The sequence below is a fragment of the Pleurodeles waltl genome, chromosome 5 (assembly GCF_031143425.1).
Source record: "Pleurodeles waltl isolate 20211129_DDA chromosome 5, aPleWal1.hap1.20221129, whole genome shotgun sequence".
Lineage (NCBI taxonomy): Eukaryota > Metazoa > Chordata > Amphibia > Caudata > Salamandridae > Pleurodeles > Pleurodeles waltl.
The window spans coordinates 378,288,352-378,312,864 of record NC_090444.1 but is presented as its reverse complement, the minus strand read 5'-3'; the positions used below and the strand labels follow the sequence as shown (position 1 = coordinate 378,312,864).

General features: G+C 47.3%; 1 protein-coding gene across 1 annotated transcript in view; it reads right to left on the bottom strand.

Moving 5' to 3' along the window:
* The window catches only part of MKKS (MKKS centrosomal shuttling protein), a 75,792-nt gene that overhangs the window by 25,325 nt on the left and 25,954 nt on the right, over window positions 1-24,513 (bottom strand). Inside the window, exon 2 of the mRNA XM_069234116.1 lies at window positions 18,000-18,175. Coding sequence (XP_069090217.1) covers window positions 18,000-18,175 — 176 coding nt within the window. The remainder of the gene's footprint in view (window positions 1-17,999; window positions 18,176-24,513) is intronic.

Genomic DNA, 24,513 nt, shown 5'->3' with positions numbered 1-24,513 from the left:
TCTGTGCCTGCCCCCACCAAACCCTTCCTCCTAAAAACAAGAATGCTGAGGCTGGTGACAAAATCCTGGAGTGTTTTTACACCCCATAATGGACATCGGCTTTTAAAAGCCTTAAAAAATAAAAATAAAATAATAAGCTTCATTTCACAGGGGGCTGGGGAAGACACATCTGTGCATTTCCCAGCGACCGCTATAAAAACTTGGACAACCGGAACAGACCTCACCCATCTGAGGGCTTGTCTTGATAGATAGGAGGGAGAGGTTTTGACACTTGGCCTCTGAGCCCGACCACGGCCTCACTAGATTAGAGAACATCTAAAGTTATTCTCTAATCAGAAAGCTGAAGACTTGGTGGGAAGGACAGTTGACAATGATATAGTACTAAGAAGGTTGGGCTGTCTTGATATTAAATCAAGACAAAGGTTTGAGAGAAGCTAGACTGAAATTAAGGTACTTCAGGATTTAACATTGTGGAACTGGACACCAATCCATTTACGTGGAGTCCAGTCTCATTGTGCGGAGATGCGCACAGACAAATTGTGACATTGTCCTCATTCACTGGGAATGTGAAAAGCTAGAATATTACTGGATTTCCCTGTGAGAAAGTTGAAGGGATGTTGTAGAGATTACCAAGACCAGAGTAGAACTGGGAACCCACAACAGCCTTGGCAATTTTCTCAGACCACACGCGGTGGTGGGGGGGGTGAAATGGGGTGTGGGTGTGAGGGAAGCACTTCCTGGCCCCAGGGGAAGCACTGTATGGCCCCGGGAGGTTGGAAAATCTTGCTTGCTGCTTTTGTTACTAGGGGCCAATAGTGCAGCACTGCTGCACAACCGGCCCCCCGGTAACAAATCCGGCCCCCACTGCCACAAAACCGGTCCCCACCCTTCCAGTCTCCCAGGGAAACACTGGATGCCTGTTATGGCTAGTCCCACCCTGACCGAGAACCCAGATGCACATGCTATTTTTTTTAGATAACACATTCAAACTACCAGATATCACACCCAAACACCATTTATCACATCTTCAAGAAGTGTAATAAGGCAACGTATGAAAGAACAATATAGAAGTTAAATAACCAAATGGACTAATTTGAGGCAATATGGAGGGGATCTGAGAGTGTAATTTAGTAATTGAAGATTAAATATAAGAAAAAAGATCTGAGATATAAGTAGATTTAGGAAAAAGTAAGTGAAAATACTCTAGAAGTCCGAGTGGCTAATAAGACGGGGTAAGTAGAAGTATTTAGTTCTTGGATACTTAATTACTTAGTCAAGCCAACAGAAATTTATATTTATTACATAATAACTTTTTTATTTTACTATTCTTACATAATGTTATGTATCTTTTGCTGGCCAGTTTTCTTTGAATCCATGAAGAATCATTATACAGTGAAATATGTGTTAACAGTCAACACTAGAAAAGTGCCCAATGAAATCAAAAAGTCTGTCCCATGGAGTCACTTATTTTAAAAAGTCTCGTATGTCCTGTTTGTGGGTGCTCCAGTAGTCAGTACTGCGGGATCTTACTGGTAACACATGTACCATGCAAGTGGCTGAAGGCCTGGGGATGGGAGTGGAGGCAGAGAAAGTAATCTATCATGAAGACTGTTGGATGCTATTACCAGGAAGACCCTTGCCCAGGAGACTACCGTGGCGGACAGAAAAGTAGGTCCAAGCCCCAACAGCTGCTACAAAGTAGAGAGCAAGCAGTGCCACGAGCAGTAAAGAGGTACCTACAGTTACCATTCTAAATTAGGAGTACCAGGAGGTCACAGACGATTGCCCTGGTGGCTGAAGAGCACCACCAGAATCACGGAAGAAAACAATTTCCAGGTTGGTGCAAGGGGGCCCCAAGATATTCCCCAAACGTCGTTGCAGCTTGCGTGACACTTATAACCTTGCAGTGACTGCCCTGAGGGTCAGGGCACCTGTCATTTGAAGGAAATCCCAGGCAGTTTCAATGGTTGTCCCTTGGGGGACAGAGTACAGCTGTACTGGATTTATAATTGCCCCAAATTGGAGGTGGAGGAATGGTGGCCTGATTTCCTGCAACCCGCGGGTCCATAGACAGACCTTTGTTTCACCTGAGAGGTTTAAGAAGCATGAGGAGTAGTCCGGAGGTGTTGGTGCGCGTCCTCTAGTTTCTAGTCTTCCTGGGGATAGTCGTTCTACTTTTACCCCTCCACAACCCCAGGCCAGCCATGTACCTCCAAGGTTGTGCACTTCATTGTGGCAAGCAGGACTTACCCATTGAAAACCCTCGAGTTAAGGCATTGGCTGCACAGACCAAGGTATGGCTATGCAGCAGGTTTCAGGAGAAAATAGTTGTACGGGGACTCTGGCGGTTGATAAACTTACTAGTGATATGTGGGCTATCTCTGGTCTGAGGTTTGAAACATCATCGTAAAATAGCCCAGGGGGTTAAAGGACGTGCTTCATAGGGGTTTATGTGTAGGTAACAGATTTTTGTTCTATATAAGATAACTCGGTGGATAAGACAGATCAGTGGGTTCTTCTGTTACAGTAATCCTATTACCTGCAGGTTGCAAGTTAAAATCCTCATTAACTAGCCAAATAAGTGATGCAGCCACTTCAAGCAGCTCTGTGTAACTACAAGGCATACGGTTGAAACCCTGGACCTCTTAACACAATTGTTTGTTAGCCTAAAGTCAATATATGTTTTCCATTGGGTAATACTGAAATACCCATTATAGAACTGTAAAAATGTATTTTGCTTAGTGTGATAAATGATAATGGAGGCTACCTACACAAAACGGATATAACAGACATTCCAACAGAGCATACATAGACCTAGCTACATAGCTTGTTAAAGTCTTTAAAACAAAATGGCAGTTCTCAATTCATCTGTTGGCAAACTTGTTTGTGACATGTATCATAGCTCTCTGATGGGCCAGACTTTGGTCTTCAGCATGAGGTCCAACTGTTCCCAGTGAGGAAGTGTTCTAAAAGTCTGTTTTCATGCAATAAGTAACAATAATGATAATTTTATGTTGGATCCAATACACAAATGATGAGCTAACATGATGACAGCTGAAACGAGTTCAATATTATGTATTAAAGTGTATTTATTAATAGGAGTTATTTATGCTAAATCTATATGAGAAACAACCGTTGTGAATCAAATGGATGCTCTGTCTGCCATGCACTCTTATATTTACCCACCTCTCATCTGGTTCTCCTGCACAACTTCTCTTCTCATGAGCATTGCAGAGCAAAGATAGTTGATGTAATGGGTTTTTCCGAATGTCATGAATACAAATCTTAGAATTAACTTTCTATTGTTTCTGATATGTTGCAACTTCCAAGGCCCACCCGTTGTAGTTCGGCTGTGTAAATAGGTCTTATTAATTTTTATTGTAGAAATATTTCATATTTTGTCCGAACATCTCCGGGTGGCCGTAGCATGGAAGATGCTGGAATCTTAAAATGGGATAGTATTTATGTATTAAGTAATGACGTTTTAGCTTCTGATTTGCTAAAGAATTGTTACTTACAATAGGACCATGAAGATTTAGCTGCTTTTACTAATTTGTTATTGCCTTTAAGAACCCCCTGTTTTGGGGGTGAGCCAAAGGTGTTTGGGCTTTAATTGATGCTGCTAGGGATGATGTTAGTTTTCTTTCAGATTTTGCTGCTCATTCAGGACATAGAATGATTTCTGACTACTCTGTATAATTTTGCATTTCAGCCTTCAAGACATTTATTGTGTATTGCCGAATGTTTAGATTTTTTGTAATAAATCCCTTTAACTTTCTCTTAATCTAGAACTCAATTATTGAGTGGTCCCAGTTACTCATTTATACTACTCTTCTCAACTGATGTCGGGAAGGGTGCCCTTTTTTGTGCAGGATCAACCTGGGGGAGAACCATCTGAGGTAAAAAAAAAATGGGTGATATGAATTTTGGGGTACGGTCTGCTCCCATACTGGCTAGGATACAAGTTTACAAGTTTGACTAGAGGAGTTGAGAGACATTTTAATCGCCCCAGCAGACACACAGTGAAGGGGGGCTACTGCCACAATTGTGTGTTTGCCCACACTTCAGAAACACCAACTGGATGATTTGTTGGGACTGGGCTGGATAGAACACTAAATCTTCCAGCAATGAGTCCCAGTGCATGACTGCACTGAGAGATTCATCCGTGTTGAAATCTTCACTTTTTATTCCCCTGATAATCGTTGTCAAAATCAGTACGTACATCGTTTTATTAGTGAATGACTAAGGTACTAATCTCTGTGGTAAAACCAATCAGTTTATTATGATTTAAAGGGTGCCACTGAAGGTCAAAGGTTGTCGATCTGCTGTTAACACTGAGAACTCTTTCGGAAGGATCAAAAATGTTTTTCCCCCATCTACCTTTTATAAGTATTTGTAATTTTGTACTGTTCAGTAATGTGTGGAGTAAAAACATTTTCTTTCTAAAAGAAAAATAATGAGGACAATGAGTTTTTGAGGGTTATCACTTTTGGAGCCCAATTCAGTTTTTCTTTCACATAGCAGCTCCTTGAGTCGGTCTTAGACTGCTATGCCTCACTACCCTCAAGTGCTAAGAAGAGTACTAAGTCACCCGTTTGAGGGTACACAGTACTAGGGACGCAGGACCCCAGATAACACAGTTGGTCCCACTGGCCTCTAATTGCCCTTAGACCTTCTGACCCAGATTTTTCACAACAACATACAACAGAATAAAGTCATCAATGCAAATGAAGTATGGACCGGAGCATACAAAAGCCTGAAGTATTTCAAGATGCAGCTCTGAAAGATATTCAAGGCTCCTTTTTTGTCTGCATGCCATGCAACAGCAGTGTAAATTCAACATGAAGGCAAACAGTTGCACTGTAGCTTAACAAAGTTCACAAGAGAAGGAGACAGCTGAGTGACAAGGGCAAAGGTATAGCTCCAAAGCCACAGCAGACCAGTGTGTGCCAAACACCGAGGCACCACATGACAGGTGACTGTGCCAGAGTCTGAGAAAATAGTGTCTTTTGATCACTGCCAACTGGACAAAGATGAAAGGGCCCTAAGCTCTAGTATCAGCACATACTAAGCCATTTCTCAAAACGAGCGTAGACATGAGCATTTGTCAGACCGTTTGTATACCGGGCAGACTGGAGTTCCTGTGCCCAACTATGGTAGTTAAGGCAGTTTGCCACTGGTGCTCTGGGGTCTGATCTACTATGGTTTTGCAAACTGGGCCACATGCACCCTTCTCTACTCTGGACTCCCAGGGTGGGTAATGTGAGCTGTCACAGGCTTCTCTGAGAGACATGAAAATGGAGGGTGTGGAGATTCGGGTGTAAAAACCATCTCATGTTGCTGTGACAGGTGATCCTCCTGAAGGGACAGCCTGATCGGGAGGACCAATGCTCATGTTCAGAAGCTCAGAACACCAAACTCTCAGGTGCTGAATCTGGGGCCACAAGAATTACTTGAGCCCGGTTGTTCCTGGACTTCTTCAGAACTTTTAGCCAGAATGGTATTGACGGTGAGATGTACAGGAGGTCCGAGTTCCACTTGAGATGAAAAGCATCTCCAAGCGAGAGCTGCCTTCGAAACTCCAACGTACAAAACTGCTGACACAGTGTTCTCGGCAGTGAACAGTGCTTACCAAGGCTCTCCCCACAACTTAAAGTGTTCTTGCAACACCTCCAGATGGAGATGCCAACTGTGATCCTCTCGGCATTGTCAGCTGGGTTTGTCTGTACTGCCATTCAGAAAGCCTGCTAGATGCTGAACCACCATGGAAATGCCCTGACAGAGCAAGGAGAGACGCTCTTCCATCAGATGGTCGTAAGTGGGTGGCAGGGATGGGGTGTGGTTTCTAGCAAATGGATGGGGTAGCCCTTCTGGGTGATTAGCAAAACCCACTTGTTGATGTAATTGACTTCCAGTGGGGCAGGCGATGGTGGATACTGCTCTCCATGTTGATAAGAGGACAACCTAATGGGGTTTTGAGGCTCTGGCTGCCAGGGGAGCGGAGGACTGACTCCAACCTCTGGCTGGTGTGATTCCATGGCCCTGATAGGGTTGGGAACCCTGTTGACTATGGCAGCTGAGCCAGAAGGGAAGCAGTTGGTAGCCTGTACCGTAGCCACAAAAAAGTCAAAAGGCAGACTGGGATGGACGAGGGGCCAATAGGCCCAAGGACCTGGTCGTAGCTCTGCTATCCTTGAAGCGCTCCAGTGCTGAATCAGCCTTCTCACCAAGGAGGCGAGAGACATAAAAGCGCATTATGAGAAAACTGGGCTGATTACAGAAGCCCCCTAAATGTGTGCCCCTCTTTTCACTTTTCACTGGTGTTTTCCTCACTCTGATGATGCCCTGGGTACTGCTGAGCAGTCCCAGGGCATGTGCTCTGTGTAAAATAAGTATGCAAATTAGGCTAATCATTATTGGCTATGTCACCCTACATATAAGCCCCTAGTATATGGTAGGGCCTGTAGGTTCAGGGACCCAAGCATAAGTGATGCACTGTTGATGTGCCCAGTGACATTTTCAAGGCAGGCCTGCCTTGCTGGCTGCTTTTAAACCAAAGATATATGCAAATTCGACTTTGGAATTAAAAGTACTTCCAAAGTATTAAACTACCTTATTTTTACATATGCCACCCCTAACAGGTACCCTAGGGTAGGTGCAGTATAACTATAAGCAGGGATCTTATAAAATATGTTTTATAAGCCCTGGTGAGGAAAAATAGCCACATTTGTTTTTCCTTCATTGTAGTGAATAGGCTCCACAGGATAAAATGGGAAGACTTTATTTTAATTCATAAAGTCCCTAAAGGAGCTAGACCTGTCAAGTTTCGTGTCAAACTTAATGTTAGAATAAATGCAAAACTTGCCACTGTTGAATTTTTTTTCTTTTTTTTTTTAAAATGTTTTTTTATTCTTATATCAGCCAACAGGCAACATTAGAGTGAGATACAGGTGATTACAATTTGTTCCAGTGTACATATACAGTAAAATTGTCTTGCTTTGTTACATCCTCAAGTTCCGTGTGGGAGCCCCATCTCCCCTGGACACACGAGAGAGCGGGAATCCACGCTCCCGAGGGCAAGAAAGGGGGCATGAGACAATGTACATTTGAGATGCATAATTGGCTCACCATATAAAATAATAATAGAGAAACTGAAGGATACAGAGGAAAGACAAAGGAAAGAACCGGAGCGAGCCGAGCGAGCGCCGCAGGGGGTGGGTGGGGGGGGAGGAAGTGAGCGAGGCACGGGGAAGAGTGCTGCCCCCTTTTCCAGCACCGACAAGCCCGCACCCCAGCCATGGCCTCGTTGGCACCTCCGCAGCCCAGGGGTAGTTCGAGAAGAGGACCGAGGGCCAGCCCCCGTGAGAGGAGCAAGAGGAGGGCATCAACGGTATCCAGACCCACCAGAGTGTACCATGTGGTTAAGTGTTCCGGCCCCCTAGTGATGTACCTGGGCTATCCCCACAGGCCGTGTTTCAATGCATAAGTTGGTTTACAATTTGTTATTTATGGGACAGTGAGCGCCTGTGTTAGTGTCTTGGGGTACTCACTTGAATATCGAGTGTTGTCTGTTTTTACTATTTTCAGGGAGGACGCTAGTCATCCTTGTTTTCTACAGCAATCACAAATGAGTTCCAAGTGTCTAGGCCCTTGACCAGGATACCTTTGTCCAATAGGTTCTGCAGAGTCTGCGCTTCTGCTTTAGCCCACTGTAGCAGCTCTGCCCGCCATTGGGCTACGCTGGGGGCACTCAGCGCTTTCCTTTGCATGGCTATGAGGCACCTGTACATCACCAGTGCTAGAGCGACACATCGAAATGTTTGTTTGCGTTTTTTGGGACAGGGTCCTATACCCAGTAAGCATAGTTCGGGGTTGGGGGTTAACGTGGTGTCTGTCCACTCAGCTAGTAAAGTTATTATGTCAGTCCATGTGTTTCGGATTGGGGGGCAGTCCCATGTCATGTGAAAGAAAGTGGCTTCTACTGCTCCACATCCGGGGCACGACTGCGGCGACCGGGGGGAACATGCGTGTTATGCGGTGCGGCGATAGGTATGTTTGATGCACGTAATTGAACTGCGTGTACCGGAAGCGGGGGTTGCAGGATACTTCGTAAATCATTTTCATAGCTTGTTCCCATGTGTGCAGTGTTAAGGGTTCAGAAAGTACACAGTCCCATCTGTTTTTTGCTTGTTCCCGTTTGTGTTCGGTCTGAGTAGTGAGGGTTTTGTATATGTTCGATATGCTTGTTGGTGTGGTTATGTTTCCTAGCAGTTCGTGAAGCATGGGGGAAATATTGGGTTCCGCGTTGCCGCCTTTCCACCATGCTCGTACCGCATGTCGCACTGCTCCGTAGGCTATGAAGCCACCTTGTCCTAGGGTATATTTGTCAGCTAGTGCTTCATATGTTTGAATTTGCCAGTCATTGTATATGTCACCGATTGTGTGTACGCCTCTACTTCCCCATGTATTCAGGCCCACCTTAATCACAATTTTCGCAAGTTTCGGGTGAGCCAACAGTGGAATCCTGGGGGAGTACTGTGGGTTTTTATCGCCTAGTAGTGCAAATCGTCCCCAGACCCAGTGCGCATTAGCCAGTAGGATGTTGCATGCGTGTTTAGGGCCCTCGCGATTCATGAGATAATGCAATACCTCGGTACTGCTGAGATCCAATGAGACCCTCAGTGTTTCTGCGCTGGTGGGATTCCCGATCCAAGTGGATATCCATTGCAATTGGGCGGCTGCATAGTATAATTCAAATCTAGGGGCCCCTAGTACCCCCCAGAGTGAGTGGTTGGTATATTTTGGATAACGCAACGCGTCTTCGGCGATTGCCCCATATTAGATCAATCAGTAAGCCGTTCAAGGGTTTGAAGAAGGAAGTAGGCAGTATCAACGGCAGCGCCATAAAGAAATAAAGAAGGCGTGGTAATAGTATCATCTTTGCTATGGCCACTCTGCCCATAGGTGACAGTGGGAGCGAGCACCAAAAAGGGCAGGGAGCCCCTTATGGATCTAATCACTTGGCCAAGGTTGCCATCTCTTAGGTCCCGACTATCGTGATAAATGTTTATACCTAGGTACTTAAATGTGGCATGGCACCACTTCAGGTCACCCGGGCCTGATAGCGTCCTGTGGACCTCGGGGACCGACCGCATAGGAAATATGCATGATTTTGCCCAGTTCACCATCAACCCAGTCACCGAGACAAATTGTTGTAGTAGGTTCAATAAGCCGGGCAGAGATTCTGTGTAATCTCGGAGAAAAATCAATGCATCATCTGCATATAGAGACACTATCCGATGTGCTCGTCTGTCAAGGACGCCCCAAGCAGGGGCCATTGTACGGAGACGGGAGGCCAGTGGTTCAATGGTCAGCGCAAACAGCAGCGGGGATAATGGGCATCCCTGTCTGGTACCTCTTTCTATTTTAAGTGCTTCGGAGATTGTGTCCCCTGTCTTGACCCTGGCCGTTGGGTTGGAGTATAACACTTTAACCCAGTCAATATAAGTCTGCCCAAAGCCCATGCGACAGAGTGTTTCAGTCAGGAAGGGCCACCCTAGTGTGTCAAACGCTTTTTTTTTATGTCTAGTGACACCGCTACCCGGTGCCATTCGCCTTCAGGGGAGTTTCCCATCAGGCGGAGTAGATTTCTAATGTTGCTGAAAGTATTGCGGCCAGTGGACCAAATCTGATATGTATGGGAGCAGGCGATTGGCTAGGATTTTGCCAAGTAATTTGCAATCTGTGTTTAGCAACGATAATGGCCTGTATGAGCGTACATCTAATGGATCGCGGCCTGCTTTAGGTAGTACAGCTATCAGCGCCTCACGGCAAGTGTCAGGGAGCTGGCCCCGTTTTAGGGCTTCCCTTAACATTGCTAGGTATGGGGCTAAGGTTTGGGATGGAAACGTGCTATAATATTCAATGGGTATACCATTTCTACCAGGCGCCTTGCCATGTGTTAATTGTTGCAGTGCCTGTTGCACTTCAGTGATATCAATCGGCCTGTCTAAATCCGTTATCTGTGTGGCCGTTAGGCGATTCAGAGTGATGCCATTGAAGAACTCATTTAGTTGTGTTTCAGTGGGTGGGGGTCGCGCCTTATATAGTGAGCTATAGTACTATTTAAAGGCAATATTTAATTCTGCCTGTGTATTGACTATTAATCCTGTATCAAGGCGAATGGCACCTATAGGGGAATTCCGACGTTCATTGTTTTATAAGCCATGCTAGTAATTTGCCGGATCTGTCCCCTTCTGCGTGTGTGCGGGCCATATAGTGTCGATAGTCAAAGTGTCTGAGTCGGTTGTCTGTTTCGTTCCATTTAGAGCATATACTCGTGAGCTTCGCTTGTGTTATCGTGCCTTTTGCGAATTCGCACTCAGAGGAGTGAATCTCTTGTTCTAGTTTACGGAGTTCGCGCATCAGTGTTTGACGTACGCCTACTGTCGTTGATATACATATCCCCCTTATAACTGACTTGTATGCGTCCCACTCAATAGCTCTGGAGCTTGCTGTCCCATCATTCTGGGTGAAATATGAAGAGATGTGCGTAGCTAATTCTTTTCTGAAAGGGTGGCCATGTAGTAGTTGAGTTTGCAGGCACCAGGTTGGGATACAGGAGCGGTGTCTGCCCCATCTGATTTGCGCTATAAGTGGGCAGTGATCTGATATTACTAGGCGGTATAGTCTGCGCTCATTATTCTATGTGTTAGGTCCTGTGATGTAAGGATGAGGTCAATTCGGGTGTGTAGAAGGTGTACTGGGGAGTAGTAGGAGTATACTCTGTAATGCGGGTGCAAATGCCTCCATATGTAAATCAGGCGATGCTCTTTTATCCATTGTCGTAGTGTCTGGGAATTTTTCGCTATTGGGGCGGCCACCAGTGGGGGGTGTGATCTATACATATCTATTTGCGGGATGCAGTTCATGTCCCCGCCCCATACGCAGGGTGTAGTTAAGTTGTTTGTTAATTGCGATATCGTTTTTTGTAGAAATTCACCTGGTCTAATATTCGGGACATATAGCCCATTGATCATAAGCTCCTCCCCATCTAACAGTCCCTTTAATTGTATGAACCTGCCATCCTCATCTTTTATGCTGCGTTGCACTGTGTAAGGGACCCCCGGGGCTATCCAAATCAGCACACCTCTGGCGAAAGACGAGTTATCAGAGCTGTATATTGATCCCGCCCAGCACTTTTCTAGCCGCGTAGTGTCCTCTGATTTGATGTGGGTTTCCTGGACGATTGCTATATGGATATGGTGGCGTTTTAGATATGGATGTATCCTATTTCGTTTATTTATTCCGGTCATACCCTTCACATTTCAGGTTAATATATTATATACGGGTTCCTTCTTCATTGTATTGAGTAGTGTTGTAAGGAACTATATGAGCTGTTCCCGAGATCCCATTCTTATGCGCATCAACCCCCCGTCGCCACGTCCCCGCGCATCCAGTCCAGCCAACCCCCCCCCCACCCGCCCACACGCAACCCGGTTACTGAGAGAGAAAGAATAAGCCCAGAGTGGGAGAGAGGAGGATAAGGAAAGATTAAAAAATGACAAAAAGGATATTCCAGACGGGGTCCGGTTCTAAACAAAGTGGCACAACCGGTGCCTAAGCTAGCGTCCAGAAAGATCATTTCCATTCGGGTACCGTTCACGTAGTGGGGGACGTGGATTGGTTGAGGTCGGGCCCTTGGTTGGCCCACCTCCAGGATGATCTGCTGCCTGTGCGATCCTGTGCGTGCCAGTGTTATAATCTAAGAGATAATTGATGCTTCCGATGCGGCTGTCCGCTACCGCCCCTCCAATAGCCGTCGCAGTCCTTGGCATGTAACCACTGAGAAAGGGGGGATGTCCCATTACGGCCGCCGCAACGCCCGGAGGAGGCGCTTCGGGTGTCCACCACTAGCACCTAGAGTTCGTCCGCCGATCGCGGGGTGAGGTCCGGACCAACCAGCAACGGGGAGGGGGACAGGCTGAAGTCCCCCCCCATGCGACGTAGTGTCGTTGGTATCTGTTTCACTCATGGTGTCTAACAGTGAACGGGTGAATGAGCTGGTTCTCGGAGAAACAACAAAGGGAGGGGCAAAAAATGGGATATTCGGAGTACAAACTCCTGGTCCCGTGCGTAAGGCTCCCACCAGACAATTAATCAAAAAAAGGTTACACACGGTTTCAAACACAGTAGAAGGTTTCCTTCCAGGAGACGGTTCAATCAGTAGATGGAAACCGAAATTTTTCGAAGCAAGAGCCCTCACTCACCATCTGGTGACATGCTTCATCATAGGGCCCAGCTCCTCGTCAGGTCGGCACTGCAATGCCTGACGGGCCCCACAAGGGGGCTCTTTGCCGGAGATCTTTTGAAAATCAAATGTAGCCGGTCAAAAACAAAAAAGTGAAGGATTGGTATAGAGGAAAATGTTAAAAATGACTATAGGTAAAGACTAATAATTTTTATTCTCATGCTGATACCTCTGACATGATTAAAACCAGAAAAAGGGGAATTGGTGGAATAACGTCCACATCCCCCATGAAAAAACAGGTAGGTATAGTTGTTATGTCTCTTAATAGGGAATAGTAAGAAAGAGACAGTGCACACAGGATCCGCTGTGTCACTTTATGTAGTTGGTCAACATGTTTCTCGCTTTTTTCAAAGAATTATCTTACGCGATTCGTCAGGACCTAATTACATACCTAATCCTTTAAACCATGGATATTCCCATAAATAAGGAATTCAAAACCCTCCAAAAACTAATGGTAGGGCCACATCGGGGTAGTCCAGGCTCTAAAAAATCCACTCTGATTTTTACCAGGGACAGCCACTGCCGGAACACCTATGCCTTCTCCTATACCCGGTATCACCTAAGAATGAGCTGGTTTCCTTTAGGATTTGTGCTTGGTCTGCTGCCATTTGTGATTTTGTAGGGCGGGAGATTGCTTTAGCTTTTTACTTCTTTCTGGAGCTGGGGGTAATCCATTCTTCGTTCGCTATATCTTCCTAGGCTGGGTCTGCCAATCCTTTAGCATGTATCCATGTCCATGAGTCTTCAGGTGAGGGAAACATTAGAGTTTTTTCATCTATGACTATGCGCAGGCGTGCTGGGAACATGAGTGAGTAGGTGATGTCGTGTTCATGCAGTAATTGTTTGATCTTAACATATGCGGCTCTCTTGCGCTGTACTTCCATCGTATAATCTGGGTAGGCCGTTACCTTACTGTTTTCCAGAGTGATTTGATTAAAGGTTCTGAAGTGTTGGAGGACCAAGTCTCTGTCTCTGTAATTTAGGAAACGCGCTATCAGCAGGCGAGGTGGAGCCCCGGGTCGCGGGGGTCTGCCCGGGATTCTGTGGGCTCTCTCTATCACTGGAGCTATGGCGGGGTCCTGCTCATTCAGTATATTTTTCAGCCAACTTTCTATGAATTCATCTGCTTTTGGGGACTCAATACGTTCTGGGATGCCAAGGAATCTGATGTTATTACGTCTTGATCGACCCTCAGCGTCTTCGGCCCTGCGTTGCAGTTGAGCTATATCCGTTTCCATTCGTTGGATTATGGTTCTCATGTCTGCCACTTCTGGTTGGACGGTTTTTAATGCCGTTTCTGTGTCGTGCACCTTCTGTTAGTTTGCGATGGTCAGCACGAAGGAGTGTGACTTCCAGTGCTGCAGCGTCAATTTTCCCTTCCAAGGAAGATTTCGTGTCCATTATTGCTTGCATGATTTTGTCGAACTGGAGGGAATGCGCGCGCAGTGTTTCATTCAGTTGAAGGAGTGTTGCTAATTGCATGTCCGAGTGACCAGCTGATGAGTGGGGGAGGGGGGTTAGGGGGTTCCCTGTCCCCTAGGGTCCCCGGTTTGGGATGTTTTGGTTTTACCATGCTTCTTCTAAATGGCAGCCCCGCCCGCTCCACGGGGGGCCCAGGTCGGATGATTGCGGGGGTCTCCGCCCTGCAGGGATGCTACACAGTGTTGTCAGGTGGGCCGATGTAAACTGCACGGGTGGTGTGGGTGGATGAACTGTGTGATTGTGGGCCAAGAGAGGTGCTCCAGAGAGTTTGTTCGCCCAGTGTTGCAGCCGGTCATGTGCCCGCTTATGTTGTAAGTTATACAGTCCTTAGCCCAGCCCACCGTATCGTACACGGGCCACTCCACTCCCAGCACATCTTGTAACTTGTTGCCCGTTTCCTGTCTTTTCCCGGGGTACTGCAACTTGGTCCCTTTTTTAAGCTATGCCACTTAGATGAGTTGTCAGGAGACCCTTTGTTATATTGCACTCTGGTTTGGTCTACTTTGTGTTTATTCAATTGTATCATTGTACTTTTTTTTTTTTCAATTTTTTTTTTTTCAATTTTTTTTTTTTTTCCCACCTTTTCTGTTGTCTCCTGTTGTGGTAAGTCTGCCTTTGTGCTGGGTTTTAATGTGGCGCTGCTTTCTTATGGCTCCATTTATTCAGTTCGATCTTCTCTTTGCGGTGGGGGGCCAGACACCTTCCTCGGCCCAGCACGCCAGGCCCAGCGCACTTCGAATTCACTTGAGCTGGGCGCCCGGGGGCCGCGCCCCGTCCCAGTCACAGGCACCAGCGCAGCCCCCCCAGGATCCCACCGATCCGGTGGGGGACAAACCAGGAGCCGGCTCCCGTGCGCCGCCCGTGCGATACAGGCACACCCCCGGCTCACCCAGCTAGGGCGCGGCCGGGCCAGAGCACCGCGCGCGCAGCCCACCTTCCCGGGGACGGCCCCCGGCGCCGCGGCCCGCACCCGTGGGCGTCACGGCAGCGTTATGTAATAGGAGCTCCGGTGGGGACCGGGCAGATACCGCGACGTCACCGCTCAGCGCGCGGTGCCCTCCGCCGCCTCCGCTTCTTTTGTTCCCCACCAGGCGCCGCCTCCTCAAGCCCAGCAATCCTCCGGTGCGTTTACGGCCGGATGGTGGGATCTTGCTCGCATCGGTCCCCGATCCTGGATGCAGCCGGGCACAGGATCATGCAATATTGGTGGGCCGTGAGTGGAGCTCTTCACTTAAGCGTCCGCTCTGGCAGCCATCTTGGCCACGCCCCGCCACTGTTGAATTTAACAAAAAACTTTCACCTAGAAAGTGTTTTAGAACTCTTTCCAAACGTTACCAATTTTAGCTCTGTAGTGCCCTTCTCTGATTGGTCAGCCTCTGGCAGCCTGGCCAGGCTGCATTGATGAGGTGTGAAGTGGCCTGGACTGAACACAAAGGAAGTGCCTGGGGGAGGAAATGTGCCTCAGCAGATGGTGAAACAGGATGGGGGAGGGGGGAAAGAGCTGCCAAACTGGTCTTCAAAGGAGGGAAGGACATTTAGAGCAGCTCGGGACCTCCCCCATTTCCTGCAAACCCAGACAACCAGGTGCCTTCTTGATTAGATTAGGAGAGGACAGAAGAGGATGTGTTAAGGATATTTAGCCACACCAGTGGGTGGACTCAGCCAGTCCTAACCTCAAAAATTCAGTTTCTGCCATTTTGGATTTGTAAAAAATGTTGCCCCCTGGGATTGATTTTTGCCACACTTCCCAGTAAGTGGCCATCCAGGAGGGTAGTGGTCAGCCTGTGATTGGACAGTAGCCCCTCTCCCCCTCGCTTTCCACCCCAGGAGCAAGGATAAATATAGCAGTGCTGCACCCACACCTCAGATCCCTACAAGGAACAACATCAGAAGAAAATAACTCCTAAGTTAAGCCTCAGCGCTTATTGCCAAGCTACCAACGGTTGAGTGGAGATTAATTTATTAATACCTAACTGGACCTAGTGGGGGTTAGTGGCCTATTGCTAAGTGTAGGTACTCACCTACCCTTACCAACATTTTTGGTGCACAGTGCTGGACCCTGAACTGTACCTGGACACTGCACCCTGAAGGACTGAATCAGCTGCACACTTGGGCTTAACACAAAAAGGACTGTCTGTCTTCAACAGGTTCAAGAAGGGAATCCCGCCTTGCTACAGGTGAAAAATAGCTAACCAGAGTCCCCTGCATCAAAACCTGAAGGAACTGACCAGCGGCTAGTGGTCATTTTTTGATCTGAAACTGGTGCATTCTGGGAGTTGGAGCCCTAACCCTCAATGAGCAACTCCGAGCTTCTGGAACCTTGGGGTGAGTTGTGGACTCCTAAAGGACATTCTAAGACCGTTTGGAAGAAGATCCAGCTGTTTGGAGAACTTTTGGAAAGAAGCTCCATAAAGGGACCGATCCGATGTCATGATTCAAGCTGGCTTACCTCAACCGCGACCCGGCCTGACTTGCAGGTTTGTCCCACTGAAAAGCTCCAGAGCCCCAGACTTCCAGAATTTCAACGGGGGCTCCTAGAAAAGCAATCTGAGGATGTTGGCTCGAAATCGGCTTGCTGTGGAGGGTCGTCCGACGTCGGAGAGAAAAAGCATTGAAAAAGTGACTAAGTCTGAATGTAAAAAGTTGACCGGTAATTCCTGCTCACCGTATCCGAGGAGGGCTCCAGGGACGTTGGGTCAAGATTCAGCTTTGTCCCAGATGAAGATTTCGATCCTGAAAAATCATCTAAGTCCGAAGGTAAAAATTTTCACCGAGGTCTCCTCCGTCGCGTATCCGAAGAGGGCTCCAGGGAGGTTGGGTTGAGCCTTCATCCCTCTGAAGAAAATCTTCAAGAAAAGACTAAGTCAGAAGGTAAACCTTTGACTGAGGTTTCCCCTCTTTCTGTAGCCGATAAGGGCGCCATCGCAGTTGGCCTCAAATGTTGACTTTGCCCCGGTCTAGTGCGACCGAATGGCCTGATTGGCCCTTTTAGTTTCTATGCGCTATCTCTGGTTCCCCTTATCCAATTTTAATTATTTTGGTGTAATTTTAAAGATAAAAATATACTCTATTAATATAAATTGGTGGTAGATTTTTTACTGTGTTTTGTGTTTTACTTATTTACTGTTTTGCGATTTGTAAATAACCTCTCAAATTAAGCCTTGATGCTCGTTGCCAAGCTACCGAGGGTTGAGCGGGGATTAATTTATTGAGACCTGACTGGACCTAGTGGAGGTTAGTGGCCTATTGCTAAGTGTAGGTACTTACCGGCCCTTACCAATAATACACTTTCCAACAGGCATGTACACAAGAGAGGCTTGGACAGCCCTGATAAGTCTGTGGTTCTCAACCAGGTGTGGCGTCTCAGTGCCACTGACGATGAGATCACACTGCCCAGCAAGTTGGTCATGGCTAGTTCACATCCGATGATGAGCTTCTCTGCATCCGACCCATCAGCAATTGCATGTCAGAGAATGTTTCGGGCCTCCTCTGAGACCACGGGAAGCACTTGCGCAACCAAATCCCACACTGTGTGCTGGTATTGGCCTAAAAGGCACATAGTGATCACCAACCACAATGCTTAGGCTGACAGAAGGGAAAATCCTCTTCAAAGGTATCCAGCCTTTTGAGTTCCCTCTCGGGTGGACATCAGTAAGGGATTCATTGGATGGGAGTAAAGGTTCAGAAGGGGAGGCTCCCGGCTGAAGCAACTCTGTTAAGACATTTGTCTCGAAAATGTTCAGATCTAGTCTGACGCCTGGGTAATATTCTTAGGTAAGAAATCTGTGGCTAGAAATACCCAGCAAATATGGTACCTTAACTGCAGATTCTATAACTTAAGTGACCCAAAGTTCTGGGACAAATAGTCTGTAGCATACAAGATCTTGTTTAAGAAGTGAAAAAAACTCAAAAGGTGACCAACGTTCAGACTGTGCAACATTTCCTTAGCACTCCGTTGATCACAGCATGGCTCTCCAAACTGGTTTGTGCTCCACAAGTGCTGTCACATTTATAGGTATATAAATATATGAGGCTATGGTCTGAGATGTAACTTAGTCAACATATTGGAAACATTGGTAAAGTGAGAACTCACCAGTACCTTGAGTTTTACAAGTTCATTGTTCAGCTATAATCTCAAAATCAATTCCATGGCTAAAGCACAAACATTAACAAGTTTGGATTTACATTTTTAATCCTTTGCACCTACCTTTAGTTCGTCTAGTGCCGTTCCATTTCTGTTACACAGTAAAATGCTGCAAATTGTTGTATCATCGGAAATGAAATGCAAAAATTGCTTTGAGGCAAGACTCTCGATACGAACGCTCTTTAGATGGCCATAACATGCCGGAGAAACATGAGTCAGGGACGCAATCGGCTGGGCGCCTGTTCCATTGGGGGAAGATAAACAAATATAAGCAACTGCACTCAATTTGCATTAATGACAAGCTATATTCAACAAATTGTATTTTCAGGAAGGGTAGTCATCATGTGGCAATCATGGTCCATGTTACGAACTGATATCTTAAATAAATACCACCTTTATTAATCAGAGCATGTGTATCGGCAAGGCTCGAGTTTCTTCGTTTGCATATGGAGTATAATTCGTTTTATGGGAACCTTAGTTTTATTTTGCTAACATTTTTTTTCTCCTTTGCAGCAAGCTATTTTTTTCCAAATCGCCTAGGAAATCATCGCTCTTTTTCTTCGAAAGAACGAAACTTTGCTTCATTAAATCTCCTTCTAATCCACCCTCTTACATATGTTGGCAAACAGTAGAAACACTGCCACCTGGTGGATATCATTAGAAAGTGTACCATAGATTTAGAAAAAAAAATAACGGATAATCACTCTAGTCTGGTGCACATGGACTGCTTGTACATAAACATGACCCGCACCTACCTTGCCATCGATTTCCATAAAATAATCGAAAAAATATTACAAATATGTAGACCCACCCCGTTTTGGTATAGGTATAAACATCAATTTACTAAAGGATGCCATGATGAAACCTGGGAAGAGAGACAATCTGGGGGGAGACAATCTGTCTACTACGCCCCTAAATGAATGGTTAAGGATTTAATATACCGAGTAATACCTACTCTATGGCACTGCCTTAAATGTTTTTGCCTCGAATGAGGGTGACCACGAGGGGTATAAATGGTGATCCAATTAAAGAAGATAAAATGCTATTTGGGGGCTCATTAAGGTGCAAGAAGGGCGACAAGGAGGGTGACACCCTCCAAATGAAGGAACAGCCAGAAAGGCAGAGGACGCCACTGAATCGCAACGTGCTAATATGCTTAAAGTAACGCAGGAAGCGAAATTAGTTTAAGGAATGTCAATAAAAGCATCCAACCGGACTGTAACAAAACGATGGATTCTCGTACTGACAGTATTTTCGAAGCTGAACACCGGTTCAGTGTGGATGAAAACTTCATCAGAGCCTGGGACTGAAAACATGTATATTCAACCACGTGCAGGGAGGGAGTTTTCACTTCCACTTTTACAATTATCAGTGATTTTTTTTTTTTTTTTTTTTAAAGAGCGCATTAATCACCCTTAGGGTCTCAAGGGTCTGTTTGTGGATGTGCTGCTCAATCGAAGAGCCAGGTGTTGAGGTCCTTTCCAACAGCTTCAGTGATGCCGTCTGCCTGAGCTTGAGAGGTAGCGTGTTCCTTGTCCGGGCTGCAAGGTAGGGGAAGGATCTTCCTCCTGCTGTGCTTTTCCGGATTTTGGGAATGGCTGCAAGGGCAAGCTGGGAAGAACAGAGATGTCTGTTGGGGACGTAGAAGGCGAGGCAGTGGTTGAGGTATGCTGGTCCTATGTTGTGTAGTGGCTTGTAGGTGTGGATCAGGAGTGTGTGTGAGATGCGCTTGTTGACAGGGAGCCAGTGTAGGTCTCTGAGGTGGGAGGAGATGCGGCTGTGTCAGGAGATGTCCAGGATGAGTCTGGCTGCTGCATTTTGGATTCTTTGTAGTCTTTGATTGTAGTTTCTTGGTGATGCCAGCATAGAGTGCATTGTCGTAGCCCAGTTTGCTAGTGACGAGTGTGCGAGTGACTGTCTTCCTCCTGTCAGACGGGATCCACTTGAAAATCTTTCGCAGCAGTCGGAGGGTGTGGAAGCATGATGAGGAGATGGCACTTACTTGGCATGTCATGGATAGAGAGGAGTCCAGGATGATGCCCAGATTGCGTGCGTGGTCCACGGGAATTTCTCAGTGCAGTGAGCCACCGGGAGTCATTCCAGGAAGAAGGGGTGGAGCCGATTACGAGGATCTGTCTTGTTAGAGTTGAGTTTGAGGCAGCTGGCTTCCATCCAGCCGGCAATTTCTTTAATCCCGTTGTGGAAATTGTTCTTGGCCTTTGCAGTATCATCAGACAGGGAGAGGATCAGTTGGGTACCGTCGGCATAGGAGACTATGTTTAGCCCATGATGTTTGATGATCTTGGCCAGCAGGGCTATGCAGATGTTGAAAAGTGTCGAGCTGAGTGATGATCCTTGGGACACTCCACAGCATGCGTCTTTGGGGTTTGACGTGAACGGCGGTAGTCTGACACTCCGTGTTTTTCCGGTGAGGAAAGACCTGATCCAATCCAATACTTTATCTCGGATGCTGGCGTCATGTAGTCTGGCACAAAGGGTGGAGTGGGAGAAGGGAAGAGGAGAATGAGTGCGGCTGTGCCTATGTGGTCTAGTATGATGCGTATGTCGTCGGTGGCTGCTAGAAGTGCTGTTTCGGTGCTGTGGTTGCTTCTGAATCCTGATTGGGATGGGTCTAGGATTTGGTGTGTCTCAAGGAACTCAGTGAGTTGCTGGTTGATGGCCTTTCCCGTTAGTTTGGCTGGGAAGGGAGCAGAGAGATGGGTCTGTAGTTTTTCAGCTCCCTTGGGTCAGCGGTGGGTTTCTTGAGCAGCAGGTTGATCTCAGCGAGCTTCCAATCTGATGGGAAGGCGCAGTCTCAAAGGATCGGTTAATAGTTCGGCAGAGCTCAGGTGCTAGGGTGGCGCTAGCCAGGTTGAGGATATGATGAGGGTACAGATCTGATGGTGCTCCCAGTTAGTTGGAGTTCATGAGTCTTTGGGTGTCCTCTTTGGTGATGGGGGTCCAAGAGTTCAGGATCTGGTGTGCTGCTGGGTCCGTGGTGGTGTAAATGTCTTGGATTTTTCAGTGAAAAAAGGTGGTGAAGTCGTCGCAAAGGTCTTGGGAGGGAGGGATGGATGAGGCGTCTGTCCCTCGGTTTGTGAACTCTGATGATGGGGAAGAGCTCTTTGCTGTTGTGACCGCCGTTGCGGAGGCATTCTTGAATGGCGGCTTTGATGTTCTGGTGGTGCTTGCTGACTGCATTCTTCTAGATTGTGCAGACTTCGGTTGATTTGCTATTCCTCCAATTCCATTCCATTCGTCTGAAGGAGCATTTGGATTCTTGTAGGTCTGCCGTAAACCATTTAGGTGTTTTGTTATGTTGGTTTCCTGGAGGTTTCCTTGGGGGGGCCTACGTTGTTGGCACATTCCAATAACCAGTGGCGTAGATTGTGTGCAGCTTCTTTAGAATCCGCTGTGTCTGGTGGAGTGGTGGGGTGGAGGAAGTGGTTGAGAGGGTTGGTGAGTTGCTTCTGTAACTTTGTCCAGCGTCTGCCGAGGGGCATAGTGGCGTGCAGTGTTCTTTGTGACAGTAAAGTGGACGCACTTGTGGTCAAGTCCAATGGTGCTTGGAGATGTGAGAGATGGTGATGTTGTTCCCTGCTGAAAAGACAGGGGAGAGAATGTGTCCGGTTCTGTGGGGTGGGGATGTTGACAAGTTGAGTTCGAGTGTTGTGAGGCTGTCCAGGAGGTTTGTGGTGTTGGGGTCATCATGTGTCTCAAGGTGGAAGTTTAGGTCGCTGAGTAGGATGTAGTTGGAGGTGAATGCTTGGAGGGGGCGGGGTGACGAGGTCAGTGATGTCTTTCGCAGGATTGAGGTTGGGGTCCGGATGGCCAGTAGATGAGTGTGTCTGATGGAGGAGTTGGGGTTGGTCTGAATCTGGAAGTGTAGGTGTTCATGAGTTGGCTGAGACTGAGACTCAGTGGTTATCAGGCCGAGGGTGTTCTTGTAGACTATGGCAATGCCTCCTCCAGGCCGGTTGGCTCTGTCCTTGTGGATGATTTTGTAATTGTCCAGGATGGCTGTGGCAATGTCCATGGTAGAGGTGGGGGGTGATCCATGTCTCTGTGAAGAAGGCGCGGTTGGGTAGAGGAGCCTTCTACTGTGTGCTTGACGAGGGAGCATATGTTGAGGAATATGCACTGGAGGTGGTTGTCAGTGCTTGGTACGGGATTGTGAGGTGGCCTTGGAGGATGCAGGAGCATGCTCAGAATGAAAATGGTCTATGAGCGTTCCTGGGGGATCGGCTAGGTGACAGGCTGAGGATCTTACCGGGTTGAGGGCACGTAGAGTGCTGCAGGTGAACCGGCAGATTGAGCGAGGACCAGGGTCTGTGGAACTGGCCGCATCCCGGGCGCAGACGTGCTTGCCTTTGGCACACCCACTGCACACGGCCACCATTATAAAGGGGAGGGAGGGAGGGGGTCAGGTCAGTTGGGAGGGCACGAAAAGCGCTTCGCATTGTGTGAGGGGGTGGGGCAGCAGCGCAGGGAAAACACAGGGAGAGTGAAAGGAGAGGGGAAAGACAAGAGGGAAAAAACTGGAATAACAGACAGAAAATAAAAACAGAAGTTAAAAACAGGTAAAGGCAGAAGTAAAGCAGGAGTAAAAAGAGACAGAAGATACTTGCAGATGGCAACAAGGCCACCAGGGATGACGCGCAGACGGGAGCCTGCGGGTGGAGGTGGGCCTCGCACGGAGAGTCAGGCAGGGTCTCAGTTTGCTCGAGGCAGAGGCAGCAGCACCAGCAACAGGTGGAGCTGCACAGGGGAGGGCAACAGACGCTGAACAGGAGATCAGGGAAGTTGCCTACAATTAGTCAAATAACTCTTGCCTGCGAGCTAGTAGTACCAGCTCTCTTAGCAATCACACGCAAGACGTCCATGATCTAATCATTGACCATCACCCGGTCCTTTTTTGTTGGTCACTGAAACATGGCTTAAACCTTTGTGTAACCCTTCCATTGCCTCAGCCCTCCTGTTCGCCGCTACATTTTCGCAACTTATTTCAATGTAGCAGTTTTGACATAAATTCCCTTGAAGGAGCAGAGAGTTTGGGTTTCTTTCTCCAGATTAGCCCCACTCAATCTTTTTCAGGAGGTCTTTTCTATCGCACCCCGGGCTCAGATTCCTCATTCTTAGCCACTTTAAGAGATGCTTTTCCCCTCCCCCTTATACTTCAATATGCCAATTTTACTATCCTTGGTGATTTTAATTGACACCTTGAGGATAGATAGACAACCCTGAAGTAGACAACTTCCTGGACACACTCAATATAATGGCCATAACCCAGTTCATATCCGCCCCAACCCATCTAGCTGGTCACACTGTGGATGGGATTTGCTCCATTTCACCTTTACTAATCCTGGATAATCCTATTATCCAACCCTGGACGGACCATACTTTCATTCAATTTAAATGCCTTATTAAGCTGCTTACCCCTTCTCTCCCCACTACCAAGATGAATGATCCTCTGTTAGAAAAGGGGTCTCTAGTAGGCAGTCAGTTTACACCCTGTCCAAGTAGGGACCTTCACTCGTCAGATGATCCGGCAGGGTCGAGGAGTCCATTGGGTCAAGAAACAATGAGGCAACTTCACCGGGTCGCTGTCACACTACAGGGCTACAGGCACCATGACAGGTGTCACGGATGTCCATGACACTGCATTTGAGACTCACAATGTTACAGGACTTCTGAGTGGCTGCGGTGGCTTCAGGCCTGCGGTGTCAGTCATGGCAATTGCACTTCAGCTGGGACCACAGCTCCAGGTGCAGGCAGCAGCACAGAGTCGGGCAGTGGCACCTGCTCTGGAGTCGTCAGGAGTCAATGTGCCTGCTGATAGTTGTTTTTATGCCAGCTTTCACTTTCAAGGGCCCAGGAACTGGAGTGGGCGTAACCTGGCAAGTCACGGTCCTCAGCACAAGAACCCAGCGGCTGGTATGTGAAATCTTTGCTGTCCCTGAGACTTCTTAACAGAAGGCAAGCTCAGTCCAAGCCCTTGGAGACACTTCAAAAATAAAACGCACAGCAAAGTCCAGTCTTTATCCTCTCCAAAGCAGAAGCAGCAACTGCAGGTCAACCCGGCAAAGCACACACAGCAAAGGGGCAGTACTCCTCCTCACAGCTCTTCTCCTTGGCAGTCTCCTCTTGATCCAGAATTGTTCTAAAGTACTTATACTAATTTCTGCCTTTGAGCTACGCAAACTTCAAAGTAAAGACCTTGTTGTTCACAAGATCCTGTCTTGCCCAAGCCAGGCTCCAGACACACTCCAGGCGGTGGAGACAGTATTGTGAGAGGACAGACACAGCCCTAGCCAGGTGTTAGTGACAGCTCCTCCCACCACTCTAGCTCAGGAAGACCCATCATCCAGTTGATGGGTTGTCAGTATATGCAGGGAACACCTCAGCTCCCTTTGAGTGACTGTTTGGAGTGTATGCATGACCAGCCCCGTCAGTCTGCATCAGGCGTTAATTCCACAAGCAGGCGGAGTCACATAGTGGTTAAGCAAGAAAATACCCACTTTCTAAAAGTGGCATTTTCAAACACGCAACTTAAACTCACTCTTCACTAAAAGATGTA